This window comes from Notothenia coriiceps, unplaced genomic scaffold (assembly GCF_000735185.1).
Source record: "Notothenia coriiceps isolate Sejong01 unplaced genomic scaffold, NC01 NC01_scaffold00024668, whole genome shotgun sequence".
NCBI classification, from domain to species: Eukaryota; Metazoa; Chordata; class Actinopteri; order Perciformes; family Nototheniidae; genus Notothenia; species Notothenia coriiceps.
Window position 1 is genome coordinate 3,506,491 of NW_011357369.1, and position 19,262 is coordinate 3,525,752.

Sequence of the window (19,262 nt, forward strand, 5' to 3'; positions counted from 1 at the left end):
TTCTGTAATGTAGCTGAAGTGTTACAGATAACTAATTGTATCTAGGATTATGTAGACCCATAACTTTGCTGTTGAAAAGAGGTTGTACATAGTAAGAAAGTTATATTAGTTGTATCTTCTACAATATAAAGTCTAACAGCCAGGTATTGTGAAGTCTTATCTTCCCCTAACTACTTTACTGTCCATGAGTCTTACACAGCTTTAAATCCTTTAATTCGTCAGACCAGATAAGAGTTCTGTTTGCGTGCAAAGTGTTTCAGCATGTGGATTTGTGGTCTCGTTGTTTAAACTGTGAGATAATAACAAGGGATTGTTCAGTTTCCCTTTAGCCACAAATGTAAGACACAGCTTAAAGGGACTCTAACGTTAGCATTGTGGGATCTGGGGATTACTTTTCTGACTTTCCCACAGACAGAGGGTTGAAATAAACATCACACTGTAGTAGTAAGTAACATGGGGAGAAAATAGGACTCACCTTAAGTTCACTTACGATATGATTGGGAGCAGGAGAGTCCAGGGACATACTCTTGGAGGGAGGTTCAGAGTTCTGCTCCTTTCCCCTCCTCTCTTTGTCGTCCCACACCCTGTTCTCTTTATCGTCTTCTTCTGCCTTCTGCCGTTCCAGTTTCTTTTTCTCCTGAGGTCCATTCTCCTGCTCGTCTTTCTTCCTCTTCTCACTTTGCTCCCTTTCCAACCTTTCCTTCTCCTCCTTCTCCCGTCTCTCACCCTCTGCACGACGCTCCTGGTTTCGTTTCTCCTGCTCTTGCTTCGCCTTCTCCATCCCTGCTACAGCCTCAGAGTGTATCTGGCTCTGTTCTTCTTTAGACAGTGAATTGTTGGGGGTGATAGATGGTTTGACTGAGCGGTCGGACATATTTGGGCCGTTCTGCATGGATCCGTTCTGGCCGGGCTTTGGCTCGTCGGTAACACAGACAGAGGGTTTCTTGGTACGGTCAAACTGGGACAGGGAGCAGAAGGAATAAACAAAACATGAGTGGTATTGAAACACACAGCTCTATGTTTTATACTCCCAAATATACGGATACAGTACCTGTGGGAAAGCTTTGTTTGCAGGCGTCTGAATGGATGCACCTGCTGCAGGGCCCTTCTTACTAAGGTCTAGCCCAGAATTGGTCGAGCCGGTGACGGTGGACTCCAGAGAGTCTGGCGGCCCGTCAGTAACCTCGGAGGTTTTTGATGTGGGGGGTTCTGCTGGTGCAACCCCGTTCACCAGCACAGGAGCGGAGGCCTCCTGAGGCTCGGGTGTCACCTCGGGCTCTGGTTGAGGTGGGGTCACAGGCTTTGGTTCCTCTAGGGATGGGTAGCTAAAGTTCACTGTTCGAAGCATCACAGGAAGGAAATACATTTGAAAGAGAATCATTAAATATAGGAACATTTATCTTAAGAGTCATTTCAAATGAGCCATTAATATGGGCTTTGGAAACTATGTAGTGTAAATATGACACTTGGACAAGAGAAAAAAAAGAGTAGCCGCTGGTAACAGTTTGGATTATTTCATTGTTGTTGTTTTTAAAAAGGTGCATGGAGGATCACATTTTGAAAACACAAGCATGGTGTGGGATTCAATGCTCATAAGTAAAATGAGAATTCGCTCACTTTATTTTAAACATGAATTAGTTAGCCTTAATCTTTTTTTTCTTACAATAAAACAACATGAGCTGCATAACAAACAATCGATTAAACTACGTGGCCTGATAAATACAAAGGGCCAAAGCTCTAACATGCCCATGGTGCTGCTCATACTCACACTGGGGGCGGGAGCTGATGACATTCGGTCGAGGAGGGTGGACTTTAGCGTTGGATGTGAACATGGGGTAAAACAACAGCCAGTTCTCGTAGCCTCCCTCCAGCACCAGCGGCTCACTACGCAGGATTGTGATGCTGTCCCACTGTGGAGAGTGCAAACACATCATTGTAGCTCACAGGAAGGTTCTGCAGTTGTTATTCACACTCTAAACCCCACCCACTCACTTTAAAGAGGGCGTCTTTGAGGCTCTGCAAGGTGGTGCCCAGTTTGAGGTCAGTGACAGAACTGAACCAGTCCAGCAGCACTATATAATCCACAAATCCCCTCCGCTTCCAATGCTCTTTAGACGCATCTGGCAGCTTCCCCTCAATCTGAGTCACAATGATTCTGAAAAGCCACAAAGAACCAGTTCAGGAGGACAGGTATTACAATGTACTGTAGTCTTTTCTACTTCTCATTATTTTGATTTGACAAACAGAAAAGCAACAAAAGGGAATAATACATTCATTTATATCATCATGTCCAACTTACAAATGACACATTCAGTGTCAGATCAAACTATCAGGTACGAGGCCTACTCTCACCCTGGGCTGACGGCCTCCTCCGGCACGCTAATGCACGTCTGGCCCGGGACCTGAATGCGAGACTCCTCAAAGTCCCTGAGACTGCGCGCATCCATAACAATTATTGTAATTGTCTGGTCCTCCATCATGTGGAAAAGTTTCTCAGCTGAGATGCTACCAGCTGGCACCGCAGCTATCAGACAAAAAAGAAATAAAAAAATCTGAAAAGAACAGTCTCAAATTCCAAGTACATTATGGTGAAACACTCACCATATTGGAACCTAATCTCTCGGTTTAAAGAAAGATTTTAACATCAGAAGGAAATGTATTCTGCTTACCTTTCGAGGGTGTATTCCTTAGTTCAGTCTTCAGTTCATTCTGTTCTCCTTTTATCTGATAAAGAAAATCATCATGTTAAAATGCTAATGTTGATTTGAATAATTCGGATTTGGACAAATGGCATTTGTTTTATTATTAAATCAATTGAAGGAAAATATTAAAACAAACCATTATACACAACAGCGCCATTCATATCTTTACGGATTAGGCTATTAGTGTCACTGGTATTACTGGCATGATGTAAACTGTAGATTTAAAACTGTACATTGTATAAAAGTTATTTAAAAAAAATCATAAACCACAACCTTCACATCCACTTGCAAAACTTCAGTTTTAGACACACAGACTGAAGCAATTCTCATTGAAATTAAGTGCCTATCTTTTTTAATTCATAACAAGAAAATATATATCTACCTTTTTGCTGTCCTTCTTATTTGCTAAAGACACTTTTGGAGAACCTCGACCGCTATCTTTCTCTTTCATTTCCTCCCTCCTTTTCTTCTCCTCTTGTCTCTCCTTCTCCTCAAGTTTTTTTAGAACCTCAACTTCCTCATACCTGTTCACAATGTAAAGATTAACAGAGTTAAAAAAAAAATTTTTTCTCAAGTCAGATTTTGAATCTTATGCATTAATAAGTAATGTGCAATATTAAAAAACTAACCTGAGTTTAAGGCTTTCAGAGAGTTTCTCTGCGGCTTCGATGGCTTTCTTAAAGCTGTTTGGCCCAAGCATGGTCATGTAATAATCCTTTGTACAATGGAATGGAGAAAAGTTACACACTAAATCCAAATCTTGTTAGTTTTCCACACAAAGTTACACATTTATAATGTTTAACTATACCGGTTGCTGCTTGAAGTCTGGTCTTTTCTTGATGATGTCATATACAGTTAAATACTTCATGTACAGCACGTAAGCTTTCTCCTCGTCTCTGTCCAGACGACACTCCTCTGCCGCCTTGAAGATTTTGCAGGCACTCTGAACATAGCTGCAACAAAGCATATAAAAAGCATAATTTAAATAACATAATCACCATGTGATTGTAAAATGCTTGGGTTTAAGTTGTACTGGGGATTTTAGCATGTGTTGCGAGGCTTTGAACCCAATTAATTTTGTTTGATTAAAGGTTGCTGTACATTTCAAAAGGATTACACTTATTCAAACTTTAACGCAACAATCTCAATCACACGTTATATTGTCTCTTTCCCTCACTTGGAGACATTTTCTCTGTGTTATGAGTGCTTTACGGTAAATACTGGAAACATGAAAGTTAGCATTACTTCCGGGTGCTTGTCTTGTCCGGCTTAATTTCAGCCTTTTTGTTGAGTTCCCCCAGAGAAGTGGACAGATACAGCTCTCTGAGCCCGTTGGAAACTGCAGGCATCTTGGCGGATGTGTTCAGTAAGACTCACAGGCAGTGTTCTACACAAGCTCTGAACATCCCTGTAAAACAAAATAACCAAAGCTGTGATTAAAACACTCAACCAGTCCTGTTAAAAATTCTAAATAGCATTGATAACATCAACAAGTAGCTCATGGCCTCACATATTATCACTCTAAGTAAGACAACAGTTTAACCTACCACAATAATTACACTTTTGACTTATTGTAAGAGATAGAGAAATGCCTTTCAAACAATTTAGCTGAACTCATCTTGGCTGGCTTTTAAAATATTTGTTTGTTTACATAAGATTGTTGCCAAAATAATACTAGAATAAACAGCAGGGTTATCCCTACCATAATACAACTAATAACTAAACCAATGTCTCCGCAGCAGGGATTGGTAGTGTAGTACGAAATCTTAGGAGGATATAACATAATTTCATTATCAGTCATTAGGCAGGCAAATACATTTACACAGGATGTTTTACAACAAGCATTGAATTGTGCTGACATCAAACATTTTAACTTTCACTTGCGTAACACCACTTAGGTCTCTTGAGTAATATTGTCATAGGATCATAAGCTTAATCATCATCATCATAATAAGACAAACGTTATGTAAAGCTAAAACACATGACATGTCGTTGATGAATCTACCTATGCTATCACTGTTAGCGCAGTGCCTCCATTAGTTAGCTTGTGGACGGAAGTTAGTTTCATGGCTCACATGTCAACATTGAACACAACAAGTAAGAGTTTTAAGGCTAACGTTAACCGTGACCGTGTTCCTTACCTGGACTAAACACACGTTATTAAACGCAGAGCACAAACCAACCACAACTTTGGTATTAGCAGCATATAGTAACTATTTACATGTTAACTTAGCTGGTTTGTCTTCTGTTAGAATGCTAGCTACGTCAGTTAGCTTGCTACGCTCTCACGCAGTTAACGTCAACGTTCGCTACTGTGGGCATTTAACTGCGGATCAGATACGGATATTATCATATTCAGATGTAAAGAGATATCCTCTAGTCCTAATGCCGACACGATTATTGTACTACTATGCTGTTCATATACAAATTACCTCCTTATGATCCGTTGCTTATACTTTTTTGACAGCTGATTCCTGAATCCTTCTTCCGGCCTGTTCTTCTCCTGTGATGATCCGGCAGCGGGTGTCCTTAATGTCGCATTACTGCCACCTTCTGGTGTTCATTTTCTGCTTCAATAACCACTTTATCTTGTCCTTTCCAACCCTCTAACTACTCGGTCCGTGTACGTTTTGTTAGTTTGATTTTTCGTTTTAACCAAAAAATGAAAATACCAGCCTTTTTTCGTTTTAAATCAAAAACGAAAAAACGGGAAACCAAAGCCGTTTCCCCGTTGTTGTTGTTGTTGTTGTTGTTGTGTGAATCAAAAAACTACGGTGGCCCTGAGAGGCCAGGGTGCTGCAAATAAAAGAACGCTGCAAATAAAAAGAAAGAAAACGCCGTGAAAATAAAAACGCTATTTGCAGCACCCTGGCCTCTCAGGGCCACCGTAGTTTTTTGATTCACANTGTGTGTGTGTGTGTGTGTGTGTGTGTGTGTGTGTGAGAGTGTGTGTGTGTGTGTGTGTGTGTGGTAGTCTAGATTTAAAACGGTTCAAGCTGCACGGATAAATCGAGCAGAATCAAACAGTTTTCACAGACAAGCAAACAACTTGAAAATAGCTTTCTGCAGTTTTGATCAAAGCTATGTTCTACTAACATTATACACTACACACATAATCTGCTCCCACACACAAAATAACGTCATTTAAAGTCATAAATACGGCAGCGACAGATATTATCTACATCCTGTGTAACTTTAACATTATAAATTTACCCATGAGATGTTTCCTGGAGATCCCCCAGCCTTCTTCTTCTCTCGCATAAAAAAACGCATGTGCATCATCAATAATAGTCCCCGGTAATTCACTTCCGTTGTGGCTTTTTTATTTGCATCGCGGCGTTTTTATTTGCGTTTTTATTCGTTTCTGTTTCTTTTTATTTGCAGCGTTCTTTTATTTGCAGCACCCTGGCCTCTCAGGGCCACCGTAATCCAGCGATCTGGGTCAGTGTTATAGTGATAATATTATAAACAAGGTGAATTTAGCGATCACAACGAAAACATCNAGTGAGGGCGGTTGGTGTAGAGCAGAAAATGATGAGGCATGTCAGAACAAGACTGATATTTTCAAGCTGCACATTTTTCTCTCTGCTTTAGACTTCTGTCTGGTTGTTTGCACAAAGCACTAAACACACACACACACACACACACACACACACACACACACACACACACAAGCATATATACATTCATACTTTTACACTTACACACATTTGTGTAATCATACATTCAGGCTCTTCTTCATACTCAAGATTAACAAGGTCTCGTTTTATTTTACAGATTATTATTCTATATGTTATTCTGTATTTTACACTGCCTATCGAAATCTATTAACAGAAACCATAAAGCAAATATGTCTAAATACAGGTACCATAACTCTTCAGTAAAATAAATTGCAGATGGTATCCCAGAATATTAAAAACGATTGTAATCTGAGAAGTTAAAGATTGTTATAATATACTGTATGTTACTATATATCTATTGTCACATACCATACTCACACAAAAGCGCAGAAACACATATGAACACACACCCAAGCAGGTGCTTCATATCAGAAAGTGCAGATCACAGTTTATTTTGGACTCCTTGTATCTGATTACCCTGTATCTGTGACCGATCCTTGCTTAAATATGAACAATGAAATGTGTCATCTTTCCCTGCCTGTTGTGGCAGAAATATATTATGTTACATAATACAAGCAAGTTCAAGCAAAACGATTATGCAAGGTTCACACCTACACTATATCAGCCCTATATAAATCTGTAGAAAACCTGTCAGTACTTTGAAGGAATAGAGGTGAATTTTGATGGGGGGTGTTTGAAGGGTGTTGAAAGAAAGCCTTGATAAGTGTGACACCTCTGTTTCTCACAAACAATCTGATAGTATACAGCAGCAGTAGTCTGGGTGTAAACATGCTGAGATATGAGCTTTATCGCCCTCATATCACCGACATCTGGGATCTCTCACTCTCACTTCTTCTCCCTTATGCTCTTAATGTTCCTTGTTGTTGTTGTTCCTGTGCCAGTTTATCCAGCAGCGGTTGCGTCAGCAGAAACGTTGTCCGTGGCAGCGCTAATTTGGCCTCCTTGCTTTTTCAATACTCTGAATAGGCAGGTGCATGTTAGTGTACACAAAATAAAATGCTGTCACTCTCTCCACTCCTCACACACACACACTGACGTACCTTTACACAGAACACAAAACACATAACTAAGCAGACTAGACACTTTTGAGCTTTTTGAATAAGGATGTTTGGAGTGAGCGGATTCAAGAATTTCTAACACTGTTCAAACATATAAAACAAGCACATCTCAGCCAGTTCAAACATTTGAGATTTTTTTTTTATTTGTTTGCCTGAATTAACGAATACACATTATCTGCATTTACAAATACTGCCTGGAGCCATCATTAATGCCGGTTCCACATTCAGGCATCAGCATATTGTCATTGTTCCTCATCCAACATATAATGATCCTCCTTAGTGGTTCTATTCTGCTCTTATTTAATATGTCTAATTGTTTATTTTCCACCTTCCATTATGTCAGAACATATTTCTTCTCTTCTTTCTTTACACCATCTGTCTAAAAAAAGTAGAAAACAGCTTGGTTGTTACACTTTCTTCCACTCTCTGCCTCTCTCTTGCTGTTGTTTAAAGAGGAGGTATGCCAATCTGACAGTGGACACTGACACCTTTCATCACCACCTTCCCTCTTTATGCAGAAACAGCATCGTGGCCGGATGCCATGGGTAGGTACTGTAAACATCTCTCCCTTTCTTTCCCCTTTCCCCAACACAATAGCGTCCAACATAATTGAGGCATGCGAGCCTGTGGCTGCCGTATGCCAAACATGGGTTGGATAAATTGCTGGGAAGGAAGAAATAAGCAGTGTGAGGAAAGGAGAAAACGGCTCTGTGTCTTTGATTAGATCAATCATGAGGGATTCATTCAAACAACAATACAATCCTTTGTTTACTATGTCGATGTTGGTTGTGAATGATTATTCCAAAGGATAAGCCTAAACTGAAAGCTGCTTGTTGACCTACTTTCATACCTTACCAGTAGCCATGAGGATGACAAACTATTTCTCAAAGTGTTACTACAAGTTGCTTAAGTAAGGCCTTTCCTTGTCTGCGATGAGCGCATCTCCCCTCTCTCTGTACACTATTCTGCACACTGCAAACAAGTCTGGACAGCTTTGTATCTCATCCCTCTTTGGATAAACACAGGCAGGAAATGAATGTGGTTTTACAATGATTCACTCCATACTGGAAGCATTTACTTTCAAAGAAATCCATTCAAAGCAGCTTTGGCTTCACATGTTTACTATTTTCTTTTACTTTGGTAGATATGTATCTTTTCATTTAGTTGTTTCCTACCTCTAAGACGCACCTTACCATGTTTGGTTACTGCCCTCTAACTGTCTGAGTTTTAACATTTTGGTTTTTTTTCCCCAGGATGGACCCACATCAACATATCATTTCAATTGTACTGTTTTATTTCTTGGTGTTTACTCCTGTAATCACATTAAAATATAAATCTGTTCATGGATCTGCGTGCCATTATCTCTGTGACCTCATGCAGACATGCTCATCCTCCACTTTTCTCGTAGCGAACCCATTCCTCACCAACTGCTGTAAGTTAAAGACAACAGAGCGTTTTCTGCAGTGCCCCACTCTGAAATGCTCTGTCTGAAGAGCTCAGGAGAGCATCCGCTTTTAACAACACCTGTTGGAAATCTTGTTGTCTTTCTGTTCCAGCAATGTTATGAGCTTTTTAGAGAATGTTGTTATTGTGTTGCTTTGCTGTCTGCACCTTTCATGTCTCGTGTTTTTTCTTTTCTGGTGCTTTGGGTCTAGGAGTGTTGTTTACCATACCAATGATAGTAAAAAGGCGCTTATTATTATTAAATAGTATTATTATTAATGCAAATAGGGTAACAATAATAACAAAACAAAAATAGTATTATTCTTTATTTTTATTATATTTTTTATTATTATTATCAAAGTTATCTTTTTTTTATATTGTGGTTTTATTTAGTCTTTTTGTTGCTTTTAACTTCTGCTTCCTGCCTCTCCCCCATTTTCTGCAGAATCCTTCATTTCTACATGTTTCTCTTCTGCTCTGCTATCTTTATTAGTGGAAAGTCAAAGTGCCTGGGGCCAGAGCTTGAACCACGCAGTACAGCTGGTTAGGGGCTGCCGAAGTAATGAGCTTTACCTTTAGCTGAACCATAAAGGCTGGTGCCTGCCGATGGGCATTCCTGCTCTGAAGTGAGGACAACACACAAACACATGAATGTGTACGCTCAGCGCCGGTTGTATCGACATTCTCTCATTTTAAAGGATCCATCTCATGAACAGCTCAAGACGAAGACCGAATAGCTTTCCTTTTGATTGTTCAGTAAAAATGAAGAATCATAAGGAAGCTGAGTCTTGGCAGAGGTCAGTTTTCGATATCAAGATGTTCACTCTACAGAGATATGATACATTTGAGATATTAAAACCACATAAGACTCTCCAGTCTGATGACGCACCGTACATCAGCTGTATACAGGATAACATGTTAAAAGGGAATAGATCCATAGCAGCAAGCAGAGCATGACTGAAGCAGTGCAACACGCATGTTGATATTGATGACGTCACAGTCAGATCGTGATTGTTATTGTTCCTTCCCACTAATTGCATGTCATTTGTAGACAAGAGGTGGACGTATGTTAATGTTATCAACATAGAAAATCAATTAACTTTATGAACAGAAAACAACTTCAGGAAGAGCAGCGGTGTTGTTTCAGACAGCAAATGGCAGCTTTTAAAGAATTTGCTAGGCTCATCGACCGAATTACATGAGCAGGTGACAAGATGTTTTAAATCTTTATCGCCTCTGCTAAAAAAAAATCATTTTAAGAGATTGCCTTTCCAAAAGTTACTATGACATGCAGGCGAAACATTTCTTATAACAATAATAATAATTCTACAAGGGCTCAAAGACGCTTTACAAAGATAAAAAATACAAAGTCAAAAATAAAATGGAGTTTACATCCAACATTTAACACAGTGACAGAACATTATTCACACATTAAAAGCCAGTTGAGTTTGAGCTTTTTGGGAGGTGGGGAGATTGATGCAGTCATGTTTTGCGAGTGAGTTCAAGAGGGAGAGGTTAGCGATTGAAAAGGCTCTGTATTATGTATATGACCTATACTCACATCTTTCCTTTAGCAATAGCTTTAAGATGTTACGAAATCAAACCATCAGATCATGTGCTGTGAGAACAGTATTTTAACGGCAGGGGGTCATTTCTGAGAAACTGTAATACTCCACAAATGTAACAAGGCATTAACCCCTGCTTTAGCCACAGCCGCAGCCACCATTCATGGGCTTGGGAATCAGCCATGTGTGAGCCAATGATGAGATGAAGAATTTATGAACAGCGAGACACAGACAGATCAATAATCCCTGCTAATCCATAATCCCATTAACAGTAACAACAATGAGAAACAAATGTTACTTTTAGAGAATTATCCCTTTTCTATCGATCCATGACAGGATTAAATAACTGTTATTTGTGCTAAACCGTTTCGGAAAAAAACACCTGGGTGACAGGCAGTGACACCGCCATGTTAACTCTTTGTAGTTATAGCCCTACGCTCATGATTTCTGACTCTGGTACACGAGTAAAGAGTACTTTGTGTAAAGCTTGGTACATTTTATGTTTACAGGCCTGTTTGTTGACCAAACAGCTTGTTCCCATTACTGTGCTCAAGCCTAGGTGAACAAGACTTGCTTGTATGTTGGTTAGCAGGGGGAGACGCCAGATGCTTTTCATTAGATAGATCAGCGGCGGCAACCATCCTGTGTAATTTATCTGTTTTTGTGTCAGGGTAAATAAGAAAGAAGAAGGGGCTCTTCCTGGTGTATTGGAGAGTAACTTCCTTAACAGCTAATCTCTTTCCTGTTAGCCAAAACTTCTGAGATGTGGCAGGTTTTAAGGGACAGGGATGGATTTTGATTTTGGAGGGGCTGCAAGAGGCCAGCAAAGAGATGCAAGTTCCCTGAGAAACCAAGACATCTGTTGTCTGTGAGAAGAAAGCAGAGGGAGGAGAGCAGGGATTGAGAGGTCCCTACAGTCCTGTCCACGCTGGCAGCAGCTACACTGCTAACTAATTGGTAAGAGGCCTATGCGTGAGTTAGCGAAGGAGGGGTGTCTGGGTGGCAAGCCAAAGAGGAAGGAAGACAGGCCACCTCATTCCCACAGGATAAGGAAAAAAGAAGAGGAGAAAAAAGAAAACGGTGACCAGAATACAGAAAAGGACACGAGTAATGGCTACTTCCCTTCTTCCCCACATCTCTTTCACCCTCCTTTCCTCTGTAGCCCTTCCAGACCCAGACTCTAGACTAGCCTCATCCTTGTAATTTAGATTAATTTCTTCCACATTTTCCTCAGGGATTAGGCTACAACCCACCCAGCCCCCCCACCCCTTCACTCACAAACACACACACACACACACACACACACACACACACACACACACACACACACACACACACACACACACACACACACTCTCACGCATACCCATCTCACCCCCTAACATAGTTGCTTAATGCTCTCATTATTGGACTACGTTCCCCCACACTGCTCCGCCCCACCCTATGCCTGACCTCCACACACACATAAACACACTCAGAAATACCTCTGATGAGTGTTGATCTTTTAATTGCATTAAATCATTTTGCTGATTGATCGAATAAAACGTTAAGTCTTTTTTAAATTCAACTATTATTTTACTTTCTTAATACTGTCAGCAGATGTATGATTAAGTACTGTAATAAGCCACTTTGAAAGGCAGTATAAAAGTAGCCTTTTATGGATCAATCAGAGTGTGTTTTCCATCTCTTTACCCGTAGCTTAAAAAAGTGTTTCTCTTACTAAATGATTAATTTAATATCATTAAAGTGGTGACCGCTTTAAAGAGCATTAAAATGTTTGTCAAGATGCTACAACACACATGTTTATTGTAAGCGGTAAATCTGGATTTATCCTCAAGACAAAAATCTCACTCGCCATGTTCTCTGACTGCTGAAGAACACAGCACAGCGGGCAAATACCAGCACAGTTCACTCACTTCAGGTCCAGGTGTGTTTAATGCCACACAGGAGCGAGTCACACTGGGAGCAGACACAACTCAAATGTTCCTCAAAACAACAAGTAAACACCACAACCCGTATAAATCCAGGAAAGTGAAGCAAAGACATTCAGAACAGGAATATCATTCATGTATTTGACAGGACTGGAAGAGTTATTGTGATTTCCATTGCAACTAAACATAAGTAGTAAGTAGAGTTAAAGCACTTATTCAGGGATGTGAAGTAAGTTTTTCTCCCTTCTTTCTGCAGAAGATGGTTTCCACCAATGTAGTTGGAATCATATCTTTCCATCACTTGATCTAATTTGTAAAAGCTATCAAAATGGCTTATTTCATAATAGCTGGAAATTCAACTTGTGTAATCTTTTACTTCAAATTTCAAATGAGAGACACATATTTTGAAATGAAATGATCATCTGCTTCCTGTGTTTACTGAGCAGAGAATGACCTCGCCTCCTGATTTACACATGAGAATCAACTGTCGTCTGTATGACTTGTCGTCTGTGACATGGGATGTTAAGACTATGGTTTAACTCATAAAGTGGTTTCAGTGGTTGGGACCTGCAACCAAGCGATTAGTCTGACTGCAAATGAGCCTTAATGTACAACAGATTTTAAAGGGGGCTGTTGAAGGGAAGTGGTTTGACTAAATGTAAGGGGTGAAAGGAAAGTGCTAAGTATCTGGGAACATGTTGGGCAAAAAGTCAGCGGGTAAATAGAAGTCAGTTTTTGTTCAGACTGTTATGAGAAACTGATATACAGTATGTATCTGTCTCGATGTCCCTCCATCTAGATTCCTTTTGTTTATTATTAGCTTTCCAACTTGTATAATGTGAGTATATAGTCTCCAATGTTTTTATCGTTTTTTTGTAATAAGTGACTCTTGTGCAATGCCTTGTAAACATGCTGCTGTAACAAAACAAATCCCAGTATGGGCTTAATAAAGTATTTCTGATCTAGGTTTAAATTATGATTTAAAGTAAACAGTATGATTAAAATTAGGGTTTACACCAAGTGTTTAGGGTTTAGGGTTTGCCGCCTTTTTCTTCTTTCCTGAAACTTTATCATGTGACTCGACGTGACCTACATAGAAAGGTCATTTAGTCAGAGCTGGCATGACATACAACTACAGTTCAGTGAATCTTAAGCTGACAAGTAGCCCTGGGCATCCTAATAATATCAGAAGAGTATATTAGCATGTCAGATATAATCTCTGAAAATGAAAGAAGCATATGAGTTTCTTCTTTTTTTCATTAAAGAAAAAGAGGCGAAGGTAACGGGTTAGCTCAACAAGTCTACGCTCGCCTCCTTTTCCCAGCTTTATTAGGTGTGTCAGAGGTAAATTACTCACACTGTCTCACAGTTTAGAGGTAAAATGTTTGACCAGTTACCATACTGTGTTTTGGAAAACACATAAGGAATGACACATTAAACAGGTGCATTGTGGACATGTAAAAACACGATAACTGTCTGGTAGGAAAAAGTCTAAATGTCACAGGTAGTAATGTTTTTCCACCTCATTTTTAACTATCCTATTTATATAGGCCTGTATACTCAGCTCCCTTGCTCAGAGGGTTCTCCTCTGTTTCAAAGGTGAGGAAAGTGAATTGAACGGAAGTGTGTTTAATAGCTGACGGCTGCTAAACCACAGCCTGCGATGTGACTGACAGGGCGACAACATGAAAGGCAGTCGTGAGAAAAGGGACAGAGCAAATAACTTCCAATCAAAGCCTCAGACACAGCAAGGTTGTTGTCTCAACCACGTTCAACCAGTCATCAAAGACAAAATCCACCGCCTCTTTCACCCTCCACCACCAATACCTCCCTCTCCTTTTTCTATCACCTTCTCCTATTATCTTCTCTCTCAGGGCCAAGCTACCACAAGTAACTGAAGGCAGTTAAAGTCAACTGCTGCGAGGGCTGCGAGCCACCAGGATGACAGGTCTGGTTAAACAGGTTCTGAGGGGAGAGGCTGATACTTGTTTAACTGCTAGGTATTGCACACTGCTGCTGCATGCATGGCCTTTGTGAAACAATGCTTTCACCTGCTGACCTTCAAAGCAGGATATGTGCTAGGACGTGGATGAATGGCAGGGCCATTGCAGTGGATTAGAAATTGATACTACTACTATAAATCGATTTTTCCCAATCAGTGAGTGCTGGTTTGGTGTTACTGTGGCTCAGACACAAGCTCATGAAGCGCATGAACACACAGACGACATGAATCAGCACACTGGCTAGGCAAGTGATGAGTAAGCAAACTTGCGCCACATGTAAACCCCATCTGCAGTTTTGCACCATTTCTTTTTCTCATACAAGGACTTTGTTGCGAGTCTTGCATCACTGCATTTAAAAAGATGAAATACATCTTGAAACCTAAAACAGATTGACACTTCAGGTGGTTGCACACCTGCTCCGAAAACAGGAAATAGGAAAAAGAAAGAGGAAAAAAGGAGACTGACAGGACACAAGCAAGCTTAGGAAGACATTAGTGATAGGCCCTTGCCTCAATCGTTTTCTATGTTTAAACACAACTAAGCTATTTGTCTCCTCTCAGCTGTGCATCTTTGTTCATCACATGATGTACTTTTGAAGTCTCTGCCTTCACTGAACCACACAGCTGATTTGTAAGCTAAGTGAGAGCAGATAATGATGTCTACTGTTCCCATTAGTTTGGGGCTTTTCGTTGCTGTTTATTAATAGGAAACTCTTCCAACTCATGACTTACCCCATCATCTCTGAAATACTGCTGAAAATGGGGCAACAGAACAACAGTGCACACAAAAATGTGTGTTTGTGTGCGGCCTAGGCAACATCACTGACTCACTGCATCAGGATTGAGTCTTTCTTTTTATTTTTTTCCTGAAACTTTAAAACAGTTTTTCTTTACATATTTTCAAAAAGTATATCATGCCCACTTCCTAACCGCTAGTCGATAAAAAACTAACCCATTTATAAAAGTTAAACACATCATCATAAAAAGTGAAACCATGCACCAGAATGATACCATTATTTACACAAGCCCATTAAATTACAACATAAATTAGAAAATATTTACATCCAGGACAAGACACTGGATAAATTCTGTGTTTGGAATTTATTGTCTAATTCAAAACATTTTTTGAAGAAAAGAAATATATACATTTTCACACGTTCACACAACATACACACACTCTGGCAGGACTGAAGGGGTCGGTAGGTTGATGGTAACTCTGGGTTTTTAAATACTAATAATGATGAATACCTTACGTGGTCACTAGCCTCTAGAATAGAGGCACTGCTATGCCTGTAATCCACATGAACACTGAAGAGGCTGTAAAGTCTCTGGTTTCTGACCAAACACAGACTGACAAACCAAAACTCATCTTTTCTCATTCAGGCCTACATAAGATTCAAATCATCTCTCATGAACAAAGCACAATAACACTGGAGCCATTTTGAAGTGGTTGTGCAAATCAAGCACAACAAAAGAAAGAAAGAAAATTAAGTGGATTTTCTTCTCTTTCTCTCTCATATAAAAAGTGTCCTTTGCAAGTCCATTGAGACACAGGAAATCAGTGGATTTGCCTCCAGACAGAGCAGGATGGGGGTGGGGCTGGGAGGAATTCACAGCCACAGCAAGTCATCTTGAAATGATGTCCTCTTGGAAGAAAAAAACAGAATGCATTTTGTTCTTTCTCCATTCTTTTCAACTGAGAGCAGGTACTTCCGTTGTATCATCAGCACATGGGCAACTGCATAGTGGTTAGTGTGATAAAGTGTGTTTAGGCCCTCACAGGGTCATTCACCATCAGTGCCAACGAAAACTGATTTGCAGCCAGCAGTGACAAGTTCTTATCAACATCTCGAAAAAATAGGATTTAAATTCAACCCCCACACACACACACACACACACACACACACACACACACACACACACACACACACACACACACACACACACACACACACACACACACACACACACACACACACACACACACACACACACACACACACACACACACACACAATCAATCAATCAATCAATCAATCAATATTGATTTCTTATTTTGAAGTCCAAAAGGGCAGACAGGGCAGCAAGATTAAGGGACTCAGGGGTTCTCAAGTTCATAAGGATTCTCCCTTGAGCTCTCATTTCCTGTGCTTGTCCATTTTGTCGGCAGATTTGCTTCCACTGTCTGAGGATCCCTGGGTGTCGCTGCCAGAGTTCAGGTACATCTTGTCCACTTGTTTGAGCGCCTCGTTCAGGTAGTTCTGAAGCGAGGTCATGGCGGCGCAGATGGCGGGAGATCCAAAGCCGTGAGTGATGAGGCTGAAGTGGGTCAGGCAGCCTTGGATTCCAGGCTCCATGATGGGGGCGGGCCGGGAATTTCCCAGAGGCGATCGGTCCTGAGTTAGCAGGTCAGTGAACTCCTTACAGATATTCCTAAAAGAAGAACACCACAATGTTTAAGTTAAGGGGGAAAGATTCATATTAACACATGTACTGCTTTATTGTGATCTGAGAATGAAGTCTGTAGGATATTTAACTTGTCAAATCTTCAATCAATATTAAGACACCCACATAAGAATTTAAAACACTTCTACATGGTAATCCTACTTTGCGCACAAATTAAAGGCAGCCATGCAGTCGAGGCACTTACTTGGCAGCGAGCAGCATGTTCTTGCGAGAGTTAACCTCGTTGCGTTCCACGTGCGGCCTGCCCAGGTATTCAGCAATTGCCTTTGCAGGGAACTCTGTCTCACACACGTAGCCAAAGTCTCTTGCTAAATGAACTGCTTCACCTAAGACAATAAAAAACAGCACTGGAGGTTACACTTGGTCTAAAACCAAAGAATAAAGATTAATATGATTTTTACACATTATCCCCGAATGTCCTCTGACACATTGGGCAGAGATCAAATGGTAAGCTGGCCGGCTTCAGCAGTTTATCAATTTGGAGCATTATATCCCGTTTTGACCTGATACAGAAGCATCAAGCCACATGAAGTGAAGCGGTTGAACTGCAGAATAATCAGCTGTACTCAGTCTTCTTGCTTAAGGGAAGGAGAGCTAGTGAGATGAATATATTTCCGTCTTGAGGGTGGTTTGACTTGCATGGTCATAATGGGCTTATGTGAATAAATGCTAGCAGATAGTGCCCATGGCGCCAACAGCACCGCTTATTGATAGGCGCGCACATTACTTGAGGATGCGGGCAGCTATTCAGAAGCACAATCTTTAAGGTCAGCAGGCCCTCCTGGCGAGCCAAACACAAGATAACAAGGCTTAATTCAGCTTTGAAGGTCTCTAAATAACACAAGCCTCTAGTCATTCTCCCGCACATAATCATCAGCCCATTTATAAAAATTAGGCGTGTAGGGTGCAAGGGAGGAAATAATATTCTACCTCAGCCTACGGCAGGTAGATGTGACTCAAGTGATAATGTTTCCATTTTTAAACATCACATTCAGGGTAAGCTATTACTGATCTTTTAGTATTCAAGACACTGACAAGGGAAAGTGAAGGTCTCAGGTTGTGTCATTATTATAACCCAGTACCTCCCTGGTATTAAATAACTGTAGATCTAGGGACTTGGACGCTGCAGACTTTAAAGGAAGAAAATAATATATACTTTATAATAATGTGTGCAGAGTAATACCAAATCATTAAAGGGTAATGGTTGGAGAATTGGTGTTTGTAGGATATTCAGATGTTCCATTAGTGTTAATAGCTGAAGGACAACAATTCAAACAACTCTGGATTTTGATGGCTTACATGCAGCCAGGCAATACAAAAACAAGTTCTTTAAGATGAACTACAATATTTACATTTTATTCAAATTATTAAGTATTTCAACAATGAATAGAGTCTGAAAGAAGATATTTTACAGTACTAAAAACCAACACACTATGTGAATGAGACTGACGCTCTCACTGATACAGCGACATTCCAGCCGCAGCAAACAGTAATTAGAGCTGAGAAGGTGCTACTGAGTGACATGTCATACCTTCTACTAGTGAGGTGAGTAGAGTGACATTGGCTGCTTTCCTTCTTCCTGCAGGCAGGTTGAGCCCAATCTTATCCAGCTTTTCTCTCAGAGAGCGACCTCCATTTTTTGACTTGGCTCTGCAGAAGGAGAACACAAAAACACATATTCAGTAAACAGCTGTGAATTCAGACAGATAATTACAACTTTTCCAAAACAATGTGTTTAAAAAAAACAATTAATGGAGGATTAGGACATTTATATACCATTTTCCAATCCATTCAGACAGTATTTTTCTTTAATTAAAATCTGCTTAAGGGCATTTAACCCATAAATTAAGAGGCACAAACAGAATAGATGTTCCTGTCTTATTGGCCTGGCTTCTGCAGGAAGTCTAACGGCTCGTCCACACTACACCTTCTAAAAAAGCTTGCCGGCGGGCGTGTCTGAAGCTCGACCAACAACCAATCACATGAATCTCCCGCCCCTGACATACAAGCAGCGGTTTGATTGGCTATACCGAAAGTTTCAGAAGCTTCAAAAGTTGAACATTGCTCAACTTTTGCAGCCTGAAACGCCAGGAAAGCTCCGCTCTGCTACCCACAATTCAGTTCGGCGAAAAGCGAGGCAACGTGACGTCACCCCATTCAAAGTGAATGGCATTCACTTTGAATGGGGTGACGTCACGTTGCCTCGCTTTTCGCCGAACTGAATTGTGGGTAGCAGAGCGGAGCTTTCCTGGCGTTTCAGGCTGCAAAANCAGGGAGGTGTTATGCTACAGGTCCATGAAGACAGGCACAGTGAGTTCAGGATGAAGTGGTCTTACTGTCTGGTTCAACATGTTCCTGGGGATTCGGAAAAACGGAAAATTGAATGAAGTTGTTATCAAAAACCAAAATCAGGCCGTTTTTTTTTATTAGGCCTTCTTGTTATCCGTTTTTTGA

At 40.5% G+C, this 19,262-nt stretch overlaps 2 protein-coding genes across 5 annotated transcripts in view; both read right to left on the minus strand.

Moving 5' to 3' along the window:
- Positions 1 to 388: 388 nt before the first annotated feature.
- On the minus strand, positions 389 to 5,233 carry LOC104955688 (ubiquitin carboxyl-terminal hydrolase 8-like). The gene is made up of 11 exons (XM_010783074.1): positions 5,135 to 5,233; positions 3,948 to 4,110; positions 3,511 to 3,655; positions 3,332 to 3,417; positions 3,085 to 3,226; positions 2,670 to 2,724; positions 2,353 to 2,524; positions 1,993 to 2,155; positions 1,769 to 1,910; positions 1,052 to 1,335; positions 389 to 958 (listed from the first exon to the last, which is right to left on the minus strand). Exons 2-11 carry the CDS (start codon positions 4,049 to 4,051, stop codon positions 389 to 391), a joined length of 1,863 nt encoding a protein of 620 aa, XP_010781376.1. The 5' UTR covers positions 4,052 to 4,110; positions 5,135 to 5,233.
- An 11,079-nt stretch (positions 5,234 to 16,312) lies between these two features.
- Positions 16,313 to 19,262, minus strand: part of tfap2c (transcription factor AP-2 gamma (activating enhancer binding protein 2 gamma)) — a 25,445-nt gene continuing 22,495 nt past the window's right edge. For all 4 annotated transcript variants that reach the window (XM_010782971.1, XM_010782969.1, XM_010782970.1 and 1 more), the window contains 3 exons: positions 18,340 to 18,458; positions 16,993 to 17,134; positions 16,313 to 16,775 (listed from right to left, as the gene is read on the minus strand). In XM_010782971.1, coding sequence (XP_010781273.1) covers positions 16,481 to 16,775; positions 16,993 to 17,134; positions 18,340 to 18,458 — 556 coding nt within the window. In that variant the 3' untranslated portion in view covers positions 16,313 to 16,480. The remainder of the gene's footprint in view (positions 16,776 to 16,992; positions 17,135 to 18,339; positions 18,459 to 19,262) is intronic.

What these genes read in the sequence shown, in the direction of transcription:
- LOC104955688 (XM_010783074.1), bottom strand. Translation starts at nt 4,051, where the DNA reads ATGCCTGCAGTTTCCAACGGGCTCAGAGAGCTGTATCTGTCCACTTCT. An exon ending in ATAAGAAGGACAGCAAAAAG is followed by an intron (nt 2,725 to 3,084) that starts GTAGATATATAT and finishes TTTCTTTATCAG; the next exon opens with ATAAAAGGAGAACAGAATGA. An exon ending in CAAACAAAGCTTTCCCACAG is followed by an intron (nt 959 to 1,051) that starts GTACTGTATCCG and finishes TCCCTGTCCCAG; the next exon opens with TTTGACCGTACCAAGAAACC.